Source organism: Rhinolophus hipposideros (genome assembly GCF_964194185.1).
Source record: "Rhinolophus hipposideros genome assembly, chromosome: 3".
In the NCBI taxonomy this organism is placed as follows: Eukaryota; Metazoa; Chordata; class Mammalia; order Chiroptera; family Rhinolophidae; genus Rhinolophus; species Rhinolophus hipposideros.
The window spans coordinates 8451668-8475148 of record NC_138049.1 but is presented as its reverse complement, the minus strand read 5'-3'; the positions used below and the strand labels follow the sequence as shown (position 1 = coordinate 8475148).

Here is a 23481-nt window from a genome sequence, read left to right as displayed (position 1 = left end):
AAGGTTTTATCCAGTGTTAGGGTCTCAATCAAGGGTGTGTTAAAAGGATAAAAGAGAAAGGGAGTTCTAGGCACTGGCAAAAATGTTCTTCAAATGATGGAACATGCTCGTACGCTGAATCAGGAGGGAAGTAAAGAATAAAGAGGACTGAGGGGAGAAAATAAAGGGGTCAGCGGATGGCAGATTCCGGCAGAGGAAACCAGTCACTGGGGAGTAGATGCAAAAACCAGTTTGACCGAGAGGGGCATGTTCTCAGAGAGAAGAATTACTGATTTTTCAGGTGAGTGGTTTCAGCAAACGACTAGCCCCGAGGTATGGCACGTGGTGAGGAGCACGGAAGGACAGCAGTGCGGGGAGAAACTCAGGAGCTGAGAGTCCACGTGGTTTAGGAGACTGTCCAGAAGGGACTGAAATCGCCCAGGAGGACTGAGGATTTGGGGTAGAGTCAGGTTTCTGTTAAAGGAAAAGTGACTTTTTAAAAATAAAATACTGATTTTTATCAATTACCTACTACTTCTTTGGTGAAAATGAAGATAGAAACCATCCAAAGTAAAGCACGGAGAAAAAAAAATTTTGGAAAGAAGTGAACAGAGTCTCAATGACTTGTGGAACAGAATCAATGATCTAATAAACACAACAAGTCCCGGAAGGAGAGAAGAGAGAAAGGGACAGAAAAAACATTTGAAGATATACTTACTGACTAGGAAGTTTCCAAATTTGATCAAAATCATCGACCTACAGACTCAGTCAGCTCAGTGGACCCTGAGCAGAATTTATATTCCCAGGTACTTACTTCATAGTCAAACTGCTGAACACTAAACATAAAAATCTTTTTAAAAGCCAAAGAGAAAAAGACATTCGACACAGGAGAACAAAAGTGGGAATAAGGAGCGGCTTCTCAGCACACACGGGACACCAGGAGTGGAATGACATTTTTAAAGTGTTGACAACACACTGTCAACAAAGAATTCTTTATCAGTGGAAAATATCTTTCCCGGAATAATAAACTAAAGGTGAAATGAAGGCATTTTCAGAAAATGGAAGGTGAGAGAATTTGTTGCCTTTAGGCTCAAGGGAAATGACATCAGATGTAACTTTAGATATACAGAAAAGAAGGAAGAGTACTGGATGTTATAAATATGTAAATAAAAAAGATAGTAAATATCACCTCATTTTACACAAAAATAACTATTGCGAAGTCTATAACATAAAATATAAAAATACCACAAAGGATGGCAGGAGGTGTAAACTGAATTATATTATTGTAAGAATCTCATATTATACCGGGGATGCCCAAAAAATACACACACATGACCTGTATTCATCTTTTGTTATCAGTATATATTGACTATAACTTTAATACAGTTTTTTCTTTTCTTAAAATGTGTATATATTTTTCTGGCACCCTCTGTATATGAAGTGGTATAAAACTAATTCAAGATAGACTGATAAGTCAAGGACACAACCATTAAAAAAATGCTAAAAATATAAAAAGCCAAAAGAAGAGAAAGAATAGAACGTAAAACATATTCAAGTAACCCAAAAAAAGCCAGGAAAGGAGAAAAAAAAAGGAAAACAATCAGAATGAGCAAACAGAAAGCAAGAGCAAGATGACACATACAACTGAACAATATCAATAATTACATTAGAGGTAAAGAGATGAAACAGTACAATTAAAAGGGAAACATAATCAAACTGCATTAAAAAAAAATCCAACGATATGCTGTCAATAAAAGATGTTTTTTTAAAGTCAGAAAAATGAAACCAAAAGAAGAAGGCAAAAAGATAAAAGATATGCAACACAAATAGCAAGCGTAAGAAACAGCCAATGTGGCTATTTCAATACCAAAGCGGACTTAAAGGAAAGAAGTACTGCCAGTGATAGATAGAGACATTACCTAATAATACAAACTAAACAATTCACCAGGAAGAAAAATCTGACAGAACTAAAGGGAGAAACAGACAAATCCACAATCACAGCTGAAGAATTTAATTAACACATCTCTCAGTAATTCATAGAACTAGACAAAACTCAGTAAGAACTAGAGAAGATTTGAACAATATCATCAACCAACTTGGTTTAATTGTTATGTATAGATCACTTCACCCAACAACTACAGAATACTTATTCTTTTCAAGTACACATAGAACATTATGATCTGTCACCAAGACAGCCCATAACTAAGAGAGCCCATCAACTAAGTCTCAGTCAATTTCCAAAGACTAAAATCTTATAGGGTATGTTCTCTGAAGACACGGAATATTAAATTAGAAATCAGAGACATATGATGTCTAGAAAACCTTTAATATTTGTAAATTACAGAACACACTTTTAAATAACTCATGAGACAAAAAAGAAATCACAACGGAAATTAGAAAATATTTCAAACTGAAGAAGGATAAAAAAAAACAATATAGCCCAAACTTGAGGAATGTATCTAAAGCAGAATGGAGGAAATTTACAGCTTTAAATACCTATATTAGAAATTTGTAGCAATTTTAAAACATGTCTTCACATTCCTTGATTCTGTTTTCCTCAAGTGATGAGGCTGAACTCCTCTATATCTCTTCTTGAATATGGGCTAGCCCTAGTGCCTACCGTGTTTCCCCGAAAATAAGACCTAGCTGGACAATCAGCTCTAATGTGTCTTTTAGAGCAAAAATTAATATAAGACCTGGTCTTATTTTACTATAAGATCTGGTATAATATAATATAATATAATATAATATAATATAATATAATATAATATAATATAATATAATATACCAGGTCATATTAATTTTTGCTCCAACAGACACATTAGAGCTGACTGGCTGACCAGGTCTTATTTTCAGGAAAACACAGTAGCTTCTAATCGATGGATTGAGGCAGAAGTTACCTTCAAGACTAGATTACAAAAGGCAAGAGTTTAAACCTGGCTTTCCCTCAGGACTTTTGCCCTAGGGCCCAGCCATCATGCTTCCTTAAAGCCACAGGAAAGGAGCATGGGGAAAGGAGCCGATGGCCCCAGCCACTCCCCCGACCAGCTCCCACCTGATAGCAGTACCAATGTGCAAGCCCTTTGAGCAAGCGATCTTCTTTTTTCATTCTAATTGCTTTTTTTTATTTTTTATTAGTTTCAGGTGTACAAAACAATGTAAGAGACATTTACCCTCCTCACAAAGGGATAACCCCCCTCCCCCAATCTACTACCCCTCTGACATCATATATGCTGTTACAATTCCACTGACTCTATTCCCTTGGCTGTACTCCCGTGACTATAAATATATATACATATATATTTAATTACAGTTATTCAGCTTCAGGTGTACACTGCAATGGTCAGGCAGCTACACCGTCCATGAAGTGGTCTCCCTAATAACACAAGTGCCCATCTGACACCCTACAAAATCTTTACAACATTATTGATTATATTCCCCCAACTGTCTTTCGTACCCCAGTGGCAATATTGTGCCCACTAATTTGTACTTTTTAATCCCTTTACCTTCTCCCCCATCTCCAAAACCCTCCCATCTAGCCACCATCTTGAAAGTGTATCCTCTGTCTCACTGCTGAACTGACCCAACTGACGCTGCACAGAGCAGACAGAAGCCTTCGCTCTTCAACCTTGTCCTAATTTCAGATTCACAAGAAAAATACATGACTTGTTTTAACCAGAGTTTGGGGGTAGTCTGATACATAGCAATATGTAATTGAAACAAGAAAAAAAGTTAAAATCAGTGATCTAAGTTTCCACCTTAAGAATCTATAAAAAGAGGAACAAATAAAACCCACAGCAAATAGTTCTTTATAAAAAAAGTTTGCTGACCCCTCTTCTGCTGATAAAAAGACACTTAAATATAATTCACAATTTCTAATATATGTACATTTATGACACATACGTATACAATTTACCCTTGGACGAGGAGGTCAGGGGTGCTGACCACCCCCTACGCAGTTGAAAATCCACATATAACTTTTGACTCCCCCAAAACTTAAGCTGTCCCTCAGTACCCGTGGAGACTTGGTTCCAGGACCCCTGCGGATACCCAAATCCACGGATGCCCCAGTCCCCTGCATAAAATGGCGTAGTTCAATCATACAGTTGGCCCTCCGCATCCACGGACTCCCCACCACAGATCGAAACACTATAGTGGTTATTGCAAACCATCCGCATAGAAGTGGACCAGTTCAAATCCATGTTGTTCAAGGGTCAGCTGTACATGTGCGCAGATGTGTGTGCATGTATGTGCGTGTATGTGCAGCCTTTCCCATTGGAAAGGCCAAGCACAAAGACACCCCAGGACCAATAAGCACACAAAGTACCCAGATCTTGGTGTCTAATAATCATTCGTATCAAAGACATCACCAATGAGATGGTCCCCGGCAAACACTGCTCTCCCGTGGCTGTCCACACCCTGATTATCTTGGGTGAGGATGACCCACACATCTCAAGCAATTCCCTGCCTCGACTGAAATGACACGCCCTAAGGATCCATAACTAACTTTAAGCAAACTCTTCAGTCTACTGAAAAATGAATGTGTCATGAATGGGTGGAGGTAGGAGAACAAAGGACTGGATCGAAAATACTCAACATGTAAAGTTGTTACCTGAGCGAACTATAGTAGAATGAAGGTGTTCATTTAAAGCCATATTTCCAACGACACGCATTACACTTCTCTGGACTTTAGGGCAGTCCTTGTAAAGTTGGTACAGCCTCTGAAGTAGTTGCAAGCCTCCATTTGCTTCAATTTTATCACAGTGTGTGGGTATCTAGCACAATAAATTAATGAAAACTCACTTTATGTTGTACAAATTCACTAACCAGGTAACACAGCATGATGATGGGGCAGCTAGTGGCTCCTGCTCAAGGACAGAGACCCAGAGAAACCACCCAAAACTCTCAGCTGATTTAAATACATATACAAACCCCTATCTACATGGGAAGTGCTTCAAAATCACTGAAAAAAAATAAGTCATATCTCACCAGGACTTCTGAAATTTTTATTCTTATTCTGTTTAGCTCTTGGTCAGATATAAACTGACAATGTCATTATTACAGAATTGTTTCAATTTATAGTGATCCTTTGATGCACTTAAAATTACCTCAAAATGGCTCTCTACCCTTGAGACACCTGCCACCTGGTAACAGGAAATACCCCGTGAGAGTGGCAGACTGTGCCTCTGCAAACAGGAACTCCCACACAGAGGTAAGCAACATCTGCCTCACACAAGCCCACAGCTATGGGGCTGGCCTACACTTGGGAGGCGGAAAATTCTTTAAAGAGAAAGATCAAGTAAAAAGAAAATGGGATATGAATTTTTAATGGAGAAAAAGATAAAAAGAAGCCAAAGGAAATATATGTCCTAAGGTTAGGTGACAGAATTGACCCACAAGTAATTACAGTTGGCCAAGGGCACCAGCGTGGTCTTGCCTCTTCCTATCACTAGTTTTACTCACTAGCATGACACCATGTCACGTATATGCAACAATCATCATTTTCTGAATTTTTATTAAATCTTATCCCATTTTACATGTATTTAAAAGTATGCGTTTTAGACATATGAGGTCTGCCTATTAAGTTCACAAACTCATCCTAGAAAAAGTGCTGCATATCTCATTGCTGAATGTCACTAAAGTCTCCTTCGAAGCACTCCCCTTCGGAAGCTATGCACTGACACCAGCGCCTCGTCCACCCTTCAAAGCAATTTTGGAACTCTTTCTGGAATGGTTATCAGAGCTGTTGTCATGTTACCCTTGATGTCCTGAATGTCATCAAAATGTCTTCCTCTCAGTATTTCTGTTATCTTCGAGTAAAGAAGTCACTGGGGGCCAGATCAGGTGAGTAGGGAGGGAGTTCCAATACAGTTATTTGTTTACTGGCTAAAAACTCCCTCACAGACAGTGCTGTGTGAGCTGGTGCATTGTCGTGATGCAAGAGCCATGAATTGTTGACGAAAAGTTCAGGTTGCCTAAGTTTTTCATGCAGCCTTTTCAGCACTTCATATAGTAAACTTGGTTAACTGTCCAGTTGGTACAAATTCCCTCTGATGAATAATCCCTCTGATATCAAAAAAGGTTAGTGACATCGCTGCAACAAGTTTGCAAACTTAACTGTCAGAGCTCATACATCAGCTGAGATAAGTAGTAACTTGAGAGGCTTCCGGAAAAGTAACTATTATGTTCCATGCACTGGACTTTCTACTGAAGATGCATCTACTGTTTCAGCAACTAGTCGTTAAATCACAAACTCCCGTTCCCTTCTGTTGTCCAACACTAAAGACTAACTGCTTTGTGCCCAATTCCTAATTCACAGGTGGGAACTAAGATGACCGAAAGCACCGAGCTTTTGAGTGCTTTCTCACGCTGTGAGATGATCACTGACAGCAGCTGCATCAGGGACGCCTGCCACAAGCACAATTCCTACACACCACCCACGTCCAGGGCATTCAAATCGCTGAAGGTGAGCAGGAAATGCACATTTTTAATGTGCTTCCTGAATTATTTTTATGCACTAATGCTTGAGCACCACAAAGTTTGTTACCTTTTTCTTTTTAAAATCAAACTATGATCATGATAGAAAACTTGCCATAATACCAAGTTTAAAAATCATTGATATACGGTATGGTTAAAATTTGGTCATTTAAATATTTCTTTTCTTCTATCTTACCACATTTTTGGCAAATGTTTTAATGGAAATTAACTACCTGATAATATTATTTATATAAATGATTTGAGAAAGGTAGTTGAAGATAGCATAACTCAAAGGTAAACGTCATATTTAGACAATGGGTTGCAATTAAATCCATTTTTAGAAATACTTAGCAAAAATGAAATTCATATATTTGTGCTAAATGATGATCAATTTGAACAATTAAATGGAAGAAAAGCAGAAATTTAAAAACAAGCAAATAACTTTTTTTCTTTTGTAATAAATGAGGATAATTTCCCTCGAAAGAAAATGTGTAACTTTTTCAATGTGATAAAAATAAACCATATTTTGAAAATGTAAGTTACCTCAGAATGTTTTACTAAAGCTTCTAAACAGAACATTTCCACTGTAGCTGAAGGAACTTCTCCAAAGCTTTCAGCATAAGGAAGTCCATTTCCTCCAAAACACCATAAGCCACCCTGAAAGTAAGATAATTAAAACTTTTACTGAAAAAAAGAGACTAATAATTTTTGTTGGACAAAAATATTTCTGTACTATATACAGTATTAGAAAGAACTAACATGTAGGACTCTAAATATTATTGAAATTTAAAGGGAACTTTTAGTTATGCAAACTGCTGCTTACTAGAATAGAAAACATGAAATTATTTCTAGAAGAGAGCAACCTTTGAGTCTTTAATTCTTTCCTCTGTGTCCTCTTATCTAAAAGTACAAAGTCCTAACACACAATCTTTAACATGTAAGAAAAGCTGGGGTTGATCACAATGTTTGTGTCATATTATGCTAGCAGAATCTACTTAAAGTCTGTCATTATTTAGATTATATAGAGAAAAGCGTTATTGAAAAAAATTAAAATAAAGGCAATGATGACAATGATCATAGAATTTTTAATTCTTCTCAACTTGAAATTCAAGTTCATATGGAAGAATAAACTAGAAGAATTAGGAAAATGATGGAACAGAAGAGTAGTGGGGACTAGTCCTAATAGATAATAAAACATAAGAATAAACTGGGGGGAAAAAATTCCAACCCTTACCACAGACTACAGGCTAACTAACATCACTAATATGCAATCACCTACAAATCAGTGAGAAAAAAACCAACAGTGCTATGGAAAACTGAGCAACAGTCCTAACAGAAAGTTCTTAGGAAAAGAAATACCACGCCTCTAAAATACATGGAGTGCTGTCCATCCCACACCATTCCTGGGAGGCAGGTAGGCGAGAGGGCACTGAGAGGACACTGTGCGTCTATGAGATGGGTGAGGAAACAGGTCTCCTCATCGCGCTGCTGCTGGTGGTACCCACGGGACTTCCTATGGAGGACCTCTTAGTGACAACGGTCAAGGTGACAAGTGCCATGCCCTTCAACGTGTATCACACAGACAAAGTGTGCAGGTTTATTCCCTGCAGCGTTGTCTGTAAGAACAGGAGACTGAAACCACCTAATGTCCATCCACAGAGGCCACCTAAATAAATGATGGGAACGCTATACAGTGACAGCCGTGTGAGTATAAAACATTTTGAGTCTCTTCATATATTGATATATATCAATCTCCAAGATATATAGAGCTCATTTCTGTAAGAGCCTGCATAACTGTGTGTGTGTGTGTGTGTGTGTGTGTGTGTGTGTGTGTGTGTGTGTTCGGGTAGGGGAGGTAGAAGGGATGAAAGAAGACTTATTACTGTATCTCCTTTTGAAGCGCCTCGTATTTGCATGAGGGGTCATAACTGTGCATACAAGCCAGCTGCTGGCAAAAGAGGTCCATGTACAAGGTAACATCTTTCGAAAATGTATATGTAAAGCCCAGTTTCCTATAGGAAATATAATGCATAAGTTTCTGCATGTTGAGTTACTTTATAGGCTCTACTGTTCAGGAAAGCCAGTAAGTGTTCAAATTGGCCGCTCGAACTCTTAGCAGGCACTGGCTTCGACTCGCGACAGCCTGCTTCCTCCCCACCTTCTGACGGCCCCTTCCCGCTCCTCCTTCCCTATGCTCGCTCACTTGGCTCCAGCCACACTGGCTTTTTCCCTCCATTCCTTGAAGTTGCTAAGTGTGTATCTACTTGTGTTCCCTCTGCGTGGAATTCTGATGTAATATTCTGCTTTTCCAACTTTAAACATGCTGGAGCTCCAAGACTTACACTATTTAAGTGGAGGGCTGGAAATGGGCTGATCACGGGGCGTCGCTCCCTCCTGTCGCGGGGACAAGGAAGGGTAAAAAGGGGACTGGCAGGCTGTGGGGGGAGGTGAAGTTTGCTCAAAGAGGCAGCACCACAGCCTGCCTCCCCAAAATCCTTCTCTCTGTCCCACACCCTCAAATCAGCTGACCGCTGTCTATTCTAAGTGCTCCAGGGATAGAACGGGGAGAAAGAAGAGAATGATGATCTAGGGTTTTCGTTTTCCTTGACCATTTCTTAAGCGGGAGGTAAGAGAGCAGGTCCAGTTCCATTCTTACTGCTGGCAAAGCCTGCACATTATTTATGAACTGGCACTTGTGTGGCAGGAAGAAGCACAAGCGAAAAGGAATGAATAAAAAGGCATAAAGTCATGATGTAGTTGTACGGACTATATTCTAACTCCTAACATGAAAATAAATACACATAGGTTACTGCTGCTTTATCACTGGATTAAGGTATGGACGGTTAAATAAATTCACAAAGATTTAAGAAATGCTACATATCAAATTCCCTAAGTGACACGAAAAAACAGTTTCTTAAGGATTAATAAAATCTATAGGAAAAGGTGGAGAGTGACAATGTTAAAAACAATAATAAAAGGTCAAGGACAAAACTGAAGAGGCAACAAGAATGATAAAGCTCACAAGAGGAAATGTCACTGAAGTTACTGCAGAATCTCCATCGTCATATCGTAACCGTAGGCGTGCAGCAGACCATTTTACGCGTGACTTCATTACGACACTCAAATTGAGAGACAACATTATCACGAGTTAACATGCTATGTTTCAGATGCATTTCAACAAGTTTGTAACAGCCAAGTGATTTACTACTAAAAGGATGTTTTCTTACCCTGTAGTCCACACTCCAGTTAAACATAAGCCTTCGAGTTACCTCTATCTGTGTCTTTGTCATACAAAAATAACTTTGACGCGTATGAGAAATATGCCATTGCTACTGACGTACATACAAGTCTGTGCACAACTTAGCGCTTCAGCCACGTCACAATCCATCCATTCGTTATTCAGTAAATATTTATTGAGAGAATACTGTGTATGAGGCTCTGTATCCGGTACTGGGGAAGTTACAGACTACTGGAAGAGAACAAGAGAACTAAATAAACTAGCCAAAAATAAATATATAAAACACCGGGGGTGCCAAAAAATGTACACGAGTGGACACTGGTCAACGTTGCCGTCATCAGAAGTGTCTGGACACTGACGGGAACCACTTTGAGCCCCTCTTGTAACTGCCAAAGTCAAACGTGACTTGTATTCTTCTTTTGTTATCGGTACATATTATTACAATTTTAATAGTTTTTTCCTTTCTTAAAATGTGTATACATTTTTTGGCATCTTCTATAATTACAGAATGGGATGGAAGCTATAAAGGGCAATAAATACAACAAACATTTGAGATAAAGAGGAAGGTCCCTCTGAGGAGCTGATAAGCTGGGATCTGAAGGACAAGGAGACAGCAGCCATGTGACAAGCTGGTGGCACAGCATTCCAGGCAGAGGGAACACAAGCAGAGACACACTTAGCAACTTCAAGGAATGGAGAGAACAAGCCAGTGTGGCTGGAGCATAGGGAGCGGGAAGGGACCGTCAGAAGGTGGTAAAGAAAGACTCTGATGAGTTGAAATTATCACTAAGAGGTGCCTACTGAAAACAACAATCTATTCGCTTAGAAACACCTCCAAACGATCTGGGTTTGCTTCGTCTTTGTTATTTACACTTAATGAGCAGATTTACCCACAACCAAAGTCAGGAGAAGGGGGGTGCGTGAAGTTTGCAGATGACAATATGAGTTCATTCCCACAGGGAATCCTTGACTGCACAGGTCACCACGCTGGGGAACCTGCAGCACCCAGGAGGCCTGCCCACCCATCTGAAGCACGCTGCACAGTCCCGTTTGTGTCAGCACCTCTGCACGTTTCCAAATCCTCTGGCATTAAAGAACTCTCCCACCCTTAAAGAGTGCCCGCTGGGGTCTTTCTCAGTCACAACACACTACTGTCATGCAGATCGCGGTCAGAAGTGTCTTGTTCCAAAGAGTCCAGACCCTCATGGCTAAGCTGATTCCAGACAGACACTGGGAAATTACAGGGGAAGATGATAATACAAGAATTGCAAGATTTTAGCTGGATTGTCCTTAAGGCAAGACCACAAAAGCTTTGTGATGGCAAGTCATTTCAGTGTACACAGCCAGGTTTCTTGACTCCGGCAGTTTACCACATTACATCAGAAGGAAACCACAATCCAAAATGCCCAACCTTCTGCATCCCTGGTTGCTTCCTTAGGCTCGAGGGCACAGGCACCTGGGGTCCTCCAAGAGGTTCAAACAGGGGACACGCTGACTGATTCGAAGTATCCAGATGGTAACAACAAGACTGAAACCTGGATCCTAAAGAGCCATCTTGCTGGTAACATCTAGGATGGAGGAAGGCCCAGGACCTCCCCTCCCTGTCCCCCAACCTCCCATCAAATTGCCATCAGCAAATTCGTTGGCAGACAGATACTGGACAGCTGCCAAGGTCCCAGTTGTGAGAGTCGTGACAGTAAAACCAAGCCGTGCTTTCGCTCTCATCTGGTTCTCCCGATAAACAGAAGAGACAAAAGGAGGGAAGGCAGATCACTGCCAGGATGAGTAGGGGCGGGGGCACAGGGAGTTTTGATACTGGAGTTTTGTGGGTCCCTTTATTTTAATATGCGTAAGGGCTAACCTCTGATGTTTCTTCGTAAAAAGTCAAACCTTAACACTGCAATTTGTGCAAACTAACTGGGCTTAAAAACATTATTCACTTTAAAGTATGAGTTTCTAAGCCAGGGTCATCCCTAAGGGTCTGGGGTAGACAGAATCAATGTAAACTTGGATGGAAAAAATGACATCTTTATTTTCCTAACCTCTAACTGTAACTCTGCATTGTATTCAATTACGAACTCAGACAATAAACCACAGTAAGTAGCAGTCTGGGTGAGGCTGTCAGCAATGGAAAGCACAGATATTTCCTTATCACATCTCATTTGTTGCAGCTATCAGAAAATAACATACGTAACCTCATCGATCCTTCAAACACCAACTACACATTCTCATACTGGTGACGCAGAATTAACACTGCCGTCCAGTGTCCCCTAGCTGCAATTATTTGAGATCCATATATGCACAGTCGAGTCCTCAGTTTATAACCTTATTCAGCTAAGTAACAAAAGCATTCACACTGATATGGCTTTAAAAAATAAAACTCACACACTGAATTGAACCATATGAAACCGCCACTCTCCCCAACTCTGTTCACTGAAAGGGTCCAAAAGCAACACCAGTATCAGTGAGCTAGTTCCGCCCCAGAGCTTAGTTTCTAAAAACCATTAGCCCTAGAAGGAAACAGGGCTTCTGAAGAATCAGCTGATTCCACGGCTAAGCAGGGTAAGTTTAGAATGGGGATATTTTCTAACACCACAAAGTAAGGAAGTGCTCAAAAAATAATGGAGACATTTCCAAGACAAGGAAGGCAACCTGAAGGGGTTCCCATGGCCAAATCTGAGACACTTTGAGCATGAATGTGAATAATAATGGTAACAGATTATAATCTACTGACTAAAACAGTAATCCTTGAGCCCATGGATCTGTGATCAGGACCAGAATGAGGAAGGAGTGGAAGAAGGAAAAAAAGCTTTTCCTTACCGTAGATTGACTAACTGGTAAGTAAAGAGAAAATGATCAAGTTGGGGGTAGTGGAAATCACCATTTTGCAACCATCCAACAATAACTATTACTCAGGCAAGATTCATTCAAAGGATACTAAGAGCATTGTCTGAAAGTTTAAAGGGGAACAGGATAGTCTACGAGTCTCAAAATACCTCCTCTCCCCACAGACCCTATATTCATTGCAAATAAAACATATATTAACATTAAAGCAGAAAAACCTGGCAAGTTAACAGCAACAATAAGGGAACCAACTGGCATTATGAGCTTCTGGATGTGATGTACTGAGGAAAACACAAAATCACCTGTCTTGCATTTCTGTGGTAAATGTATAACCTGAAGTAATCATGAGGAAAAGTGAGACAAACGAAACAGGGCATTTTATATAAGCCACTATACTTCGTACTCTTCAAAAATGTCGATGACATGAAGACAAAGACTGGAACATTTTTCCAGATAAAAGGAGACTAAATAGACATGAGCAGTAAATGCCATGTTCAATCCTAGACCAGATCCTGAATCAGATTCACAAAACAACAACAAAATTGCCATGAAGGAATTACTGGGACAACTGGCCAATTCAAATGTGGAGTCTACCTTAGCTAACAATATTCTACCAGTGCTGATTTCCTGAGACTGTAACTGTCCTGTGGTTATGTCAAAGAATGTCCTTGTTGGCAGGAAATACATGCCTAAGTGTTTTTGAGGTAATGGAGCATCATGTCTGCATCTAACGCTCAAATGGTTCAGGAAGGAAAATAGTAAATGTATGTGAATAGACATTTAAAAATATGTCTGTACAGAGAATGGGAGTAAATGGGGGATGATAAAACAAATGGGATAAAATAATAATTGGTGAGTCTTAGTGAATGTATATTTTTGCAATTCTTTAAGTCAAGAATTATTTCAAAATAAAGAGTTAAAATACTTTTAAATAAACTTCAACTTTGCTGTTTTAAATTTCCTTGTTATTTAATACATTAATAAGAAGTACATATACTAATTCTGTGACAAAGTTGTTTTTTATTTGGGTATTTCAGTATCATTGGTTTCCTCTGTAACCCTACGTACCGTATTTTACGCATCCAGAAATGAGTTCACAGGTTTTAGGGGTCCACAGTCTACAAAAGTGAAGAAACTCTTCTAAACCCAGAGCCGTGCAGGCTCTGCCGAGGCTCACACTGGCCTCTACAGGGAAAGAGCTTTGTCCAGAAGCAGCATATTGTCACTCGAAGGACGCTTGGGGACTATCACCAGGCAGGTTTGTCATAACCTGGACAGATCTCAAATAACAAGATGGACACCCCTCCTATCCCTTCACCCCCAACTTTTTGGCATGTAAAAATCCAGGGAGCCTGACTAAACTGGAGTGGAAGCGTTGGGAGGTGGATATGAATAACTGACTGGAGTTGCTTGCTGGTCTGATGAGATGGGACCTCAGAACTGATATTAAATATTTACTTAAATACTAAAGATGTGCTATTTCTTGTTTTAAAAAAAAAGTGTTCAGAGAATAGGGACTCAAATCAAGGTGAAAGTAGCACTTTCCAAGTGGAAAATAAAAGGTACTTCATTAAACACAAAACATTCATTGTTTCTTTGTTTTTACCAAGTACCAAAAACAAATTATTTTTGAAATTTTGACGTAAAGGATAAATCTTGTATGCATGTGATCTGCCCAAGTAGAACGGAAATGTTCTGATTAAGCATCAGTTTCACCATTTCCAGTGTGACCTATGATTTCTCAATATACTGAACTGGAACTGTGTCAAGACAACACAATTAAAAGGTCACATGAATTACTTTTGCAGACATCCCTTTGTTTAGGGAAAGATCTGGTTTAAAATGAGTTGAGATGGGTGAGGGAGAAGGGTTGGAGAAAACGCAGGAGACCCACAGCCTCTCCAAGGTGGTAAATGTTAACACACACACTTTAATTATGAACACATACACGGTCAGTTTAAACTGTGAAACTCTTTGAGCTGCTGACTGAGATCGTGACTTCCAGGTAGACAGAGCAGTGGGCACTATGTACTAAACCACATTCTCTCTCTTTACTTAGCAAGAGTAAAGAAATGCTGTAGAAGGAGATAGAACAGTACAGAAGGTAGAGGGTTGTTAACTAAATAGTAACGAGAAGAAAATCTTTGTGCTGAAAAAGAAGAACATCAGGCCAGGCACCCGGGGCTTTGGCCTGGGAAGGAGAGGAGGTAGTGACGACCGTGGGAGACGCAGGTGGAGAGCAATGAGACATTCTGTCCCCACTACGACTGTGCCCACTGCCTTCTCCATAAACAGCCTGGTCCTGGCCATGCGGATCTATCAGAAGTTAGACAACATGTGCTGAAATTAAGGCTGTCTGTGTTCCCTAGCGCCCAGATGAAAAGGGGAGCCTGAGAACATAAAAAGGAAGGATACAGATTAGGTAAGAAATTACTCAGAATGAGACACCCATGGTCCCTTAAATACCATACCAAAAGAAAAAAATGCATAAACTGAACTTCATCAAAATTAAAAATGCTTGCACTGCAAAAGACACTATCAGAAAAGTGAAAAAATCCACAATAAGGGGAAAATATTTGCAAATAATATATCTGATAAGGGATTTGTATCCAAAAATGTATGAAGAATTCTTACAACTCAACAATAAAAAGACAAGTGACCGTGGGCAAAGGATTTGAATAGATATTTCTCCAAAGAAGATATGTAAATGGCCAATAAGCACATAAAGATGCTCAACATTACTAATCACTAGGGAAATGCAAATCAAAACCAGAATGAAGATACCACTTCACACACAGTGGGATGATGGGTGATAACAAGTGTTGGCAAGGATGTGGAGAAATGGAAATCCTTATATATTGCTAGTGGGGATGTAAAATGGTGCAGCTGCTGTGGAAAATGGTTGTCCACGAAATGTGGAAACAAACAGTTCCTCAAAAAGTTAAACACAGAGTCACCATGTGACCCAGGAATTCCACTCCTAGGTATGTATCCAAATTAAAAACCTACGTCCACACAAACACTTGTACACAGATGTCCACAGCAGCATTAGTCATAAGAGCTAAAAGGTGGCAACAACCCAAATACCCATCATCCGATGAACGGACAAACATAATGTGGTCCATCCACATGATGGGATATTATTGGCCATAAGAGGCAATCACGTCCTGATAAAACATGAACCTTGAAAACATTACACTAAATGTAAATTTGACACAAAAGGTAACATAGTGCATGATACCACTTATATGATTAGTGAGTAGATTATATATGAGTATATTAGTGCCAGGGATGGGGGTGGGGAAGAGATGGAGAGTGACTGCTAATGGGCGCAGTTTTCTTTCTGGAGGGATGAAAATGTTCTCGAATTAGATAGTGGTGATGGTTGCACAACTCTGTAAATATACTAAAATCTGATATATATTTTTAAAGTGAGAATTTTATGGAATGTAAATTATATCTCAATAAAGCTGTTATTTAAAAAAAAAAAAAAAAAAAACCTAGTTGAATTGGAAATAGCATCATGAATTTAAGGCCTTGTAAGAAAAGGTCATGGTTCTGCTCTGTTATTAGGCAGCTGGGCACCCGGGGCCCACCTGCTCTACCTTCACATGAGATACAACTGTATGTACACCAAGTGCCTGGGTTTTGAACATACTATTCTCCACTAAGAGGAACCAGGTGTCCTAGGAGGAATAGTCAATTCATGTTTTAGCAGGAAGTGTCAAGGAGAGCCAGGGACATCTTACTGTCAAATAAGAAAGGCACTTTCACAGCCACCTGGGGACAGAGAAAAGGGATAAAGAGGTCAGCCTTTTAAGAAAGAGCTCCAGTGGTGGGACTGGCATTCTGAGAACCAAAAAGAAAACAGTGAAATCACTGGAACAATTCTAAGACATGGCCCAAAGGCGAAATTATGTAGGGTATACTAGAGAAGCCACCGCTACTGGGTGTCCTTAATTTCTCATAAAGAGGGAAATGAAAAAAAGACCACTCCGTTGGTAAAAGAATATAGAATACTATGATTTGTTTTATTGATAAAATACTTTCCCCTCACAAAGTAAATTATGTAGTGATTACAGTAATAATGATTCTAACTTGTTTTGATTTCTCCAAGAAACATGAGACATTTTATGAAGATAAAAAAACTTGCTGAAATGATACCAAAACAACGCGAGAATTCGGTAACCGCCTCAGGTGGGCTGGAGTTGGTGTCCGTTTAGGATGTCACACCTAGGACACGGTGAAGCTTTCTGCTATGTATCGGGGTGTTTTGTGCCAATTATTTACATCTAGTGAACAGGCCCAAAGCTAAAACAGTAGGAGCCGGGAATGCAGGGAGAGAGAACATACAACCCTCTACCAGAGTGCCTTCCCATGTCAATGGAGTGGAGCACCCACGGGGAGCACCCTGAGGGCTCCGACGAGACCACCGACGCCCAGAGCACGCTGTGCCCTGCTGACCTGTGGCATGGTCTGCTTCAGCTCTCACACCCTTGGCCATCAAACTCACTTGACAGCCTGTAACTGTGCCTACTGGTTCCTTCCTGTCGATCTCACTGCCATCCCTAGGGGCAGCCATGCTGACAAACAAGGGCCAGTCCATGCCTTGGTCACAAAAAGTAAAGAGTTCGGATTTAATGTGTGATGGGAAGCCATCTGAAGGGCTTTAAGCAGGAGCATAACCAGATATAATTCATGTTTAAAAAACAATCCCTCTGGCTGCTGTGAGGACAGAGAACTGGAGAGAGGAGATGGAGCCCGATGCAGCGCCTCGAGAGCTTACAGGGCTGAGGGGAACGTGATGAGGAAGCTTTCTGGATCCAACAAGATGGCGAACTTGGCTTCTAGGTCGGTCATGTTTGATCAAATAAAAGCCAAAACATGATAAAAGCTAAAACACAGCCAAGCTATAAAGAAAATAAGAAGAGAAATAAAGGGAAATCGCTGGGTGCCAGAATGGAGACAGAACATTCAGCAGAAGTGGTAAGCACACAGCTGATGATGTGAAGAGCCTGCAGCCCCGGGAGGGGGTTTAACACCCACTCAGTGCAGGAGATGTGGTTTGGGGTCTCACGCTCTGTGGGAGCTAGGTCTGAGATCCTCATATAAAGGCAGGGCCCTGGAAGGGTCCTTTCTATAAGAGGGTCTAGGAAAACTCTGCCCACAAGCCCATGAAAGCAACAAGAAAGTCTGTTTCTTCTTAGGGCTTTGGGGGAGAAATCCCTATGCTGTCCACTGATGTATCTGAATTTACACTCCCTATGTTTGCTACAGAAATTCCAAACTAAGGAATTAATATAAAAACCTAGTCCTGTAACAGTGAACTGCAGTATTCAACAGAAGCAAACACAAAAATTGCTCTGTAGGGACAAATTTAGACTCTTGGGTGCTTGGGGCTCCTGTAGAAAACAACTGGTCCGGCCAAAGACAAGCTCATAGCATTGTAACCTGTATAACCCACGTTAATCCACCACCTAACATAACGGACAGTCAACGTCATCACAAACAGGAATTAACACCCTAATAATCTGAAACAATAAAAGACTCTGAAAGAGACTTTAAAATTATTTTTTAAATAAAAGAACAGAAGCCAAGATGAAAGAACAGGACCTTGAAAAGATGATGGTGGCCGAGAGACAAATAGATTCAAGGTATATTTTAAAGATAGCTCACAGGACCTGCTGATTATTGGAGATGGAAGAAAGGAATCAAGAAGAACTAGCTTTTGCTTAAGCCATTAGGTGGATGCTATGCCATTTACTGAAACATAAAAGACTAACAGAGGAAGAGCTCTGTGGAAGGAGGGCAGTTTCCCCAGGTTAATTCTGGGATGCCTTTTATACATCCAAGTAGAGATGTCAAGTGGGAGGCTGACTATTCAAATCTAGAGCTTAGGCTAGCACATAGGGCTACAGCTATTGATTTGGGCATCGGCAGCATACAGATGATATTCTAAATAACCATCTATTCATTCTTCAAGATGCAGCCTCAGAGTTACCTCCTGCAAAGCCTTAAGTGACCTCTTAAGCAGAGTGAAGAGCACCTGGAGTAACCTGTATCTCTCTCACACACTCTGTGACTTTATTTATTTACCTGTCTCCCCATTATCCCGAACACTCAGCCCAGCACAGGCCATACAACCAGGAGTCACCCTTCTAAGGTTCTAAGCGCTGGCCCCTGGCACAATATCTTGGAAAGAGTGGGCACTCAAAATTATTTACTGAATGAACAGATGAGCTAACCTTCTGAGCTGCTAGACTCTGGCTGCTTTCACTCAGAGCCAAAGATGTAAAATACTGGATACACTCATCCAGCTCCGTTTGAGGTAAAGAAGCCAGCAAGTGTCTGAGCTCTTCTTCGATGGAAGAATCCTGAAATAAAAGGAAAAGAGATTCTTCAAAATTAAGCTCAACAACACAGCACAACAAAAAGTACCCAAAGAATTAAAGTCAAAAAAGCAAAACGAAAAAACCCCAGATAAGTTCGTGCTTTTAGTCTCAAAAACAGTCACCCACGCAGGTTAACAGAAGGTCATTTAATTTTGGATTCTATACTTGGGTGTCTGCTACCTCAATCTAAAAGACCTATTGCAAAGCAGAGCTCTAGATTTTCACCTCATCTTGGCTACCTCACATCTTGACTCAAAATTATTATACTTTTTCTAACTAAAGCTTGCTTTGGAAATCCAGAACTCATTACTATCTCATTATCCCAACAACTTACATCCAGTATATTCATTTTTCTATTTTTCAAAAACTGATAGCGACTTTTCAGATTTTCATTTTCTGGTCTAGGCAAGATACTCAAGCACATGCTCAAATACCCATATTAGTGGTTAACAACTGATATCTACATGTATTAATACATTAATAACTATATGTAGTGGTTCTCCTGCTACTGTTTCGCACCCTAGGAAACATTTAGAAATATCTGGAGACGTTTCTGGTACTCACAACTTGGGGCAGACACTGGCATGTAGTGAGTAGAGGCCAGGGACGCAGGTATAACACCCTGCAATGCACAGAACCGCTTCCAACATCAAAGAATTCTTTGGCCCAAAACGTCAATAGTATTGAAGTTGAGAAAAACTGGATCTAATAGCAACCTTAGAACAAGGGACCAATTTATGGACGCTGATATGCTATGAAGTTACCCTCAGGTGTACGAGACTCCCAGTCCCCAAAGGGGGAAACAGTACAAGTGAATCGGCATTACCTGAGGAATCAAGAATCCTCTGCATGGAAATTACAAGTTCAACTTTATACCATTTACCTGCTAGTGAAAAGTAGCCAACAAACAACTTTTTGAACATTTATTTTGCACCCAAAGTGAAGACTGTGTTAAACTATTTTTCATTCACTGGATTATTTTATTTACTTACTTCTTTTAAAGGTGGTAAAGGAGGCGGTGGGAGAAAAAAGCGAGGATCACTCTCTTTGCTTCGTGCCAAACCAATAAGAGTTCTCAGATCATAGGCTTGAGCAATTGTCCTAAACTGGTAATCTATTGTAAAAGTATACTGTTAGCACCCAAATTAGCTTAGAGTTGTTTCAAGGACTAAATGAACAAACTACTTGAAAACACTCTAATTTTTAAATTACAAGTTTGTAATTCAAAATTTCCCAAGTGTTTTTTCACAACCCAACTTCAATAAGCTAAATATCCATCATTTCCGTATCTAATCTCACAATTCTCAACATTTATCTGGGTGTATTAGGGTCTAACTAACATTTCTGAAAAAATGAAACTCAAATGTGAAAACTGATAGGTCAGGAACAAGTTAACTTTTCCTTTTGTAAAATAATTCCAGCGCTCAAAAGCTGTTTTGAACACTACGCTAAAAACCCGAGGTTGCATTTAGGTCTACTGTGCCCTGGTAACAGTGTGATGCTTTGATATCCCATGCTGTCCACGAATAGTCTGAGGTTCCAGATGGTGGTCCTTTGTCTTAGCCTTTATGATTCAATCACTCCATTCTTATGCATTGCTACAGACTGAAAGTTTGTGTTTCCCTCAAATCTGTATGTTGAAACCTAAGTCCCAATGTCATGGTATTTGGAGGAAGGGCTTTTGGGAGGCGATTAGGTCATGATGGCAGAGCCCTCATGAATGGGATTAATGCCCTTATAAAAGAGACCCTCCCAGAGGTCCTGTGTCTCTTCTGCCACGTGAAGACACAAAGAAAAGATGGCCAGCTATGAATCAGGAAGCACGTCCTCACCAGACACCAAATTTGCTGGCACACTGACCTTGGACTTCCAGCCTCCACAACTGTGAGAAATGAATTTCTGTTGTTTATAAGCCACCTAATCTGTAGTATTTTGTTATAGTGGCCCAAATGGACGAAACATGTATCAAAGCAAAATTCTAACCATTGAAGCACAATTCTTTTTAACAATGGCAGTCATAACCTGGGTGAGTTCTCCAGGATCAAGTGGGAAACTTCTCAAAATATACACGCCAGGGCTCCAACCCTGATTTGCTGACACAGTTAAGTCTGAAATGGAGTCCTGGGAGGCAGATTTTGAAAAATATTTTTATTCTAAGTCTCCACTAACATTAAATAAGTTTATATTTACGTTATAAATTATTATAATTATGGCCATCAATCAACTAATCAACTAATTAACTTGTGTGGAGGCAGAGATCTTATTCTGAGATTAAACTTTTCTTTGAGAACACTATTATTTTCTAGTTGTTTACCCATTTTTATAAGATGACTCTATTAACAAAGTGCACGTTAGTCACCACACTAGAAACAGGAATCTGAGTTCTTGCTCAAGTATTATATTTTTAGTGCAAAATTTGAGAGTTAAATACACTTAAATCCTTTAAATACCCCTTAAAATGATAATATGCACACAAATTAGATACAGGTGACTAACTATTAATATTAGAACCAGGTAGATTGTCAAGTGAGAGCAAATATAATTGTATGGTGCAGCAAGCTATTACCATGGATTTCATTAAATAGGAAGCAAAGCAAATGCAAACACAACATTAGGCCATAACTATCAGAATCAAGAGTTTCTCTCAAGAGTTTCTCAAATCAAGAAAACTCTGTTCCGGTACAAAGTTACACAAATATATCTACCTCAGTTTTGACGTTGTTCTTACCAAACACATCTGGTTACCAGGTCAGCAGGTTTCACTGGAGTTTTTGGTTTTTTTTTTAATTTCTGGAAATATTTTTAACGTATTTTAAGATTGCCTGAATTATTTCCCTTCCTTAATCTTACTCCCTTCCCTTTCACATGGGAAATGACGCGCCATGCATTCAGACGGTCTCATTACCATGCCAGTGATGGGCCTGCACCATCTCCTGCACAGCCTGCAATCGGGCGGCTCTGTCGTCCGACTTACTCTTCTGTAGCAGCAGCCACACGGCACACTCATGATCCTCTATGTCAAATGTAGTGAAAGTGTCTGCAAAAAGGAAAAACCAGACAACACAAACAATGTGAACAATTAAAAGCAACACTGTTATCCTCTCATTAATGTGGTAATTTATAAATATTTCAAATCTGTAATAGAGTTAAATCTAATTCCAGGTATTGATAATAACTGATGTTTATTCTCAGTTCTGTCATATTTACATTTATCATGCATATTATCTATATGCTTTGTTTTATATACTATGTTGCTTTTACAATGTGGGTGTTCGTTTTTTTGCTTTTTCCCTAAAATACTTTGTTATAAAAAATATAAAACATAGGGAAGAATTAAAAGAATAATACATTAACATCCAAATGCCTACTACAGGTAGATGTAATAACTTGTTCTGCCATATTTGCTCAATCTATATGCACGTATATTTTTTTCCAAACCACGTGAAAGGAAGTTGCAGACATAATGACATTCCTAGTTCATCCTGCATCTCCTAAGAATAAGCCTGTATTCTCCTATATGCTCAGAATGCTGTAATACCCAAAAACATAACAAAAATCTTCCCAAATCATCTAAAATCCAGTATAACTCCATATTCAAATTTCTCCAACTGTCCCCAAAATATCTTTAGAGCTGGTGTTTTAAAACCAGGATTTGATTAAATCTCTTTAGTCTCTCTTAATTCTAGAAAGCTTTCCCACCTTTTCTTTTTCATGAAGTCAACTTTTTAAAGAGATCTGATTAGCTCTTTTACAGTTAGCTCCACACTGTAGAGTTGCCTGGTTGTGGAATCTACATTTTTGATGTAATATTCTCATTATGAGAAAACCTGGGATGTTTTTCTAACAAATTTTAAATTTTGAAGAGGATACATTTAGTCTCAATACTGATTTACAAATATCTAACAATACATCCACAAAGATGGAAGGAAGGAAACTGTCCACGGCAGTTAGCCCTTAAAATTAAATACAGCCCAAGAGAATGTTACTCCATTTTCCATAACTATAATAAATGTTAGTAATGTAAAATGGAAAAAAATCTCAGGCAGACCATCGAATAACTTTCAGATTACTGATAAGGATTCCCAGTTAAATAGTCGACACTTACCAGCAAACGGACCCCGTAATATCCTGGCTGATATTGCCAATACTTTTCTTACTGCTTTGTGAAGCTCTTTTCTCGCCTGGTAGGTGATTCCTAAAGTGATTGATTACAAATTTAAATAAAACCAAGTATATACTCTGAATGCTAAGTTACAATACTTCAAAGAGAAATATAAACTAAACTCCAAGTTTTTTCAAGAAGAAAATATAAAATAGCATGTTTTTATTGGCATTATCAAAGCAACTAAAACCATTATGGGAATACAGAGCTCTAGATCCCAAAATAAAAGACTGCTCTCTCAGTCAGGGGAAAAGTAAAAAACAAAACAAAAATACTAACCAAAGCTAACAAAAATCCTCATATACAACATAGGATTAGCTACATTCAAGAAAATGTCCCTTAAAAATAGCTCTTCCCAAACTAATATCTGGAGATATGAGTAGCTTACT

At 39.4% G+C, this 23481-nt stretch overlaps 1 protein-coding gene across 8 annotated transcripts in view; it reads right to left on the bottom strand.

Moving 5' to 3' along the window:
- The window catches only part of SERAC1 (serine active site containing 1), a 58684-nt gene that overhangs the window by 13422 nt on the left and 21781 nt on the right, over positions 1-23481 (bottom strand). For all 8 annotated transcript variants that reach the window (XM_081044763.1, XM_081044764.1, XM_081044767.1 and 5 more), the window contains 6 exons: positions 23036-23125; positions 21836-21967; positions 19923-20044; positions 18784-18912; positions 7000-7113; positions 4592-4754 (listed from right to left, as the gene is read on the bottom strand). In XM_081044763.1, the coding sequence (XP_080900889.1) occupies positions 4592-4754; positions 7000-7113; positions 18784-18912; positions 19923-20044; positions 21836-21967; positions 23036-23125 (750 nt within the window). The remainder of the gene's footprint in view (positions 1-4591; positions 4755-6999; positions 7114-18783; positions 18913-19922; positions 20045-21835; positions 21968-23035; positions 23126-23481) is intronic.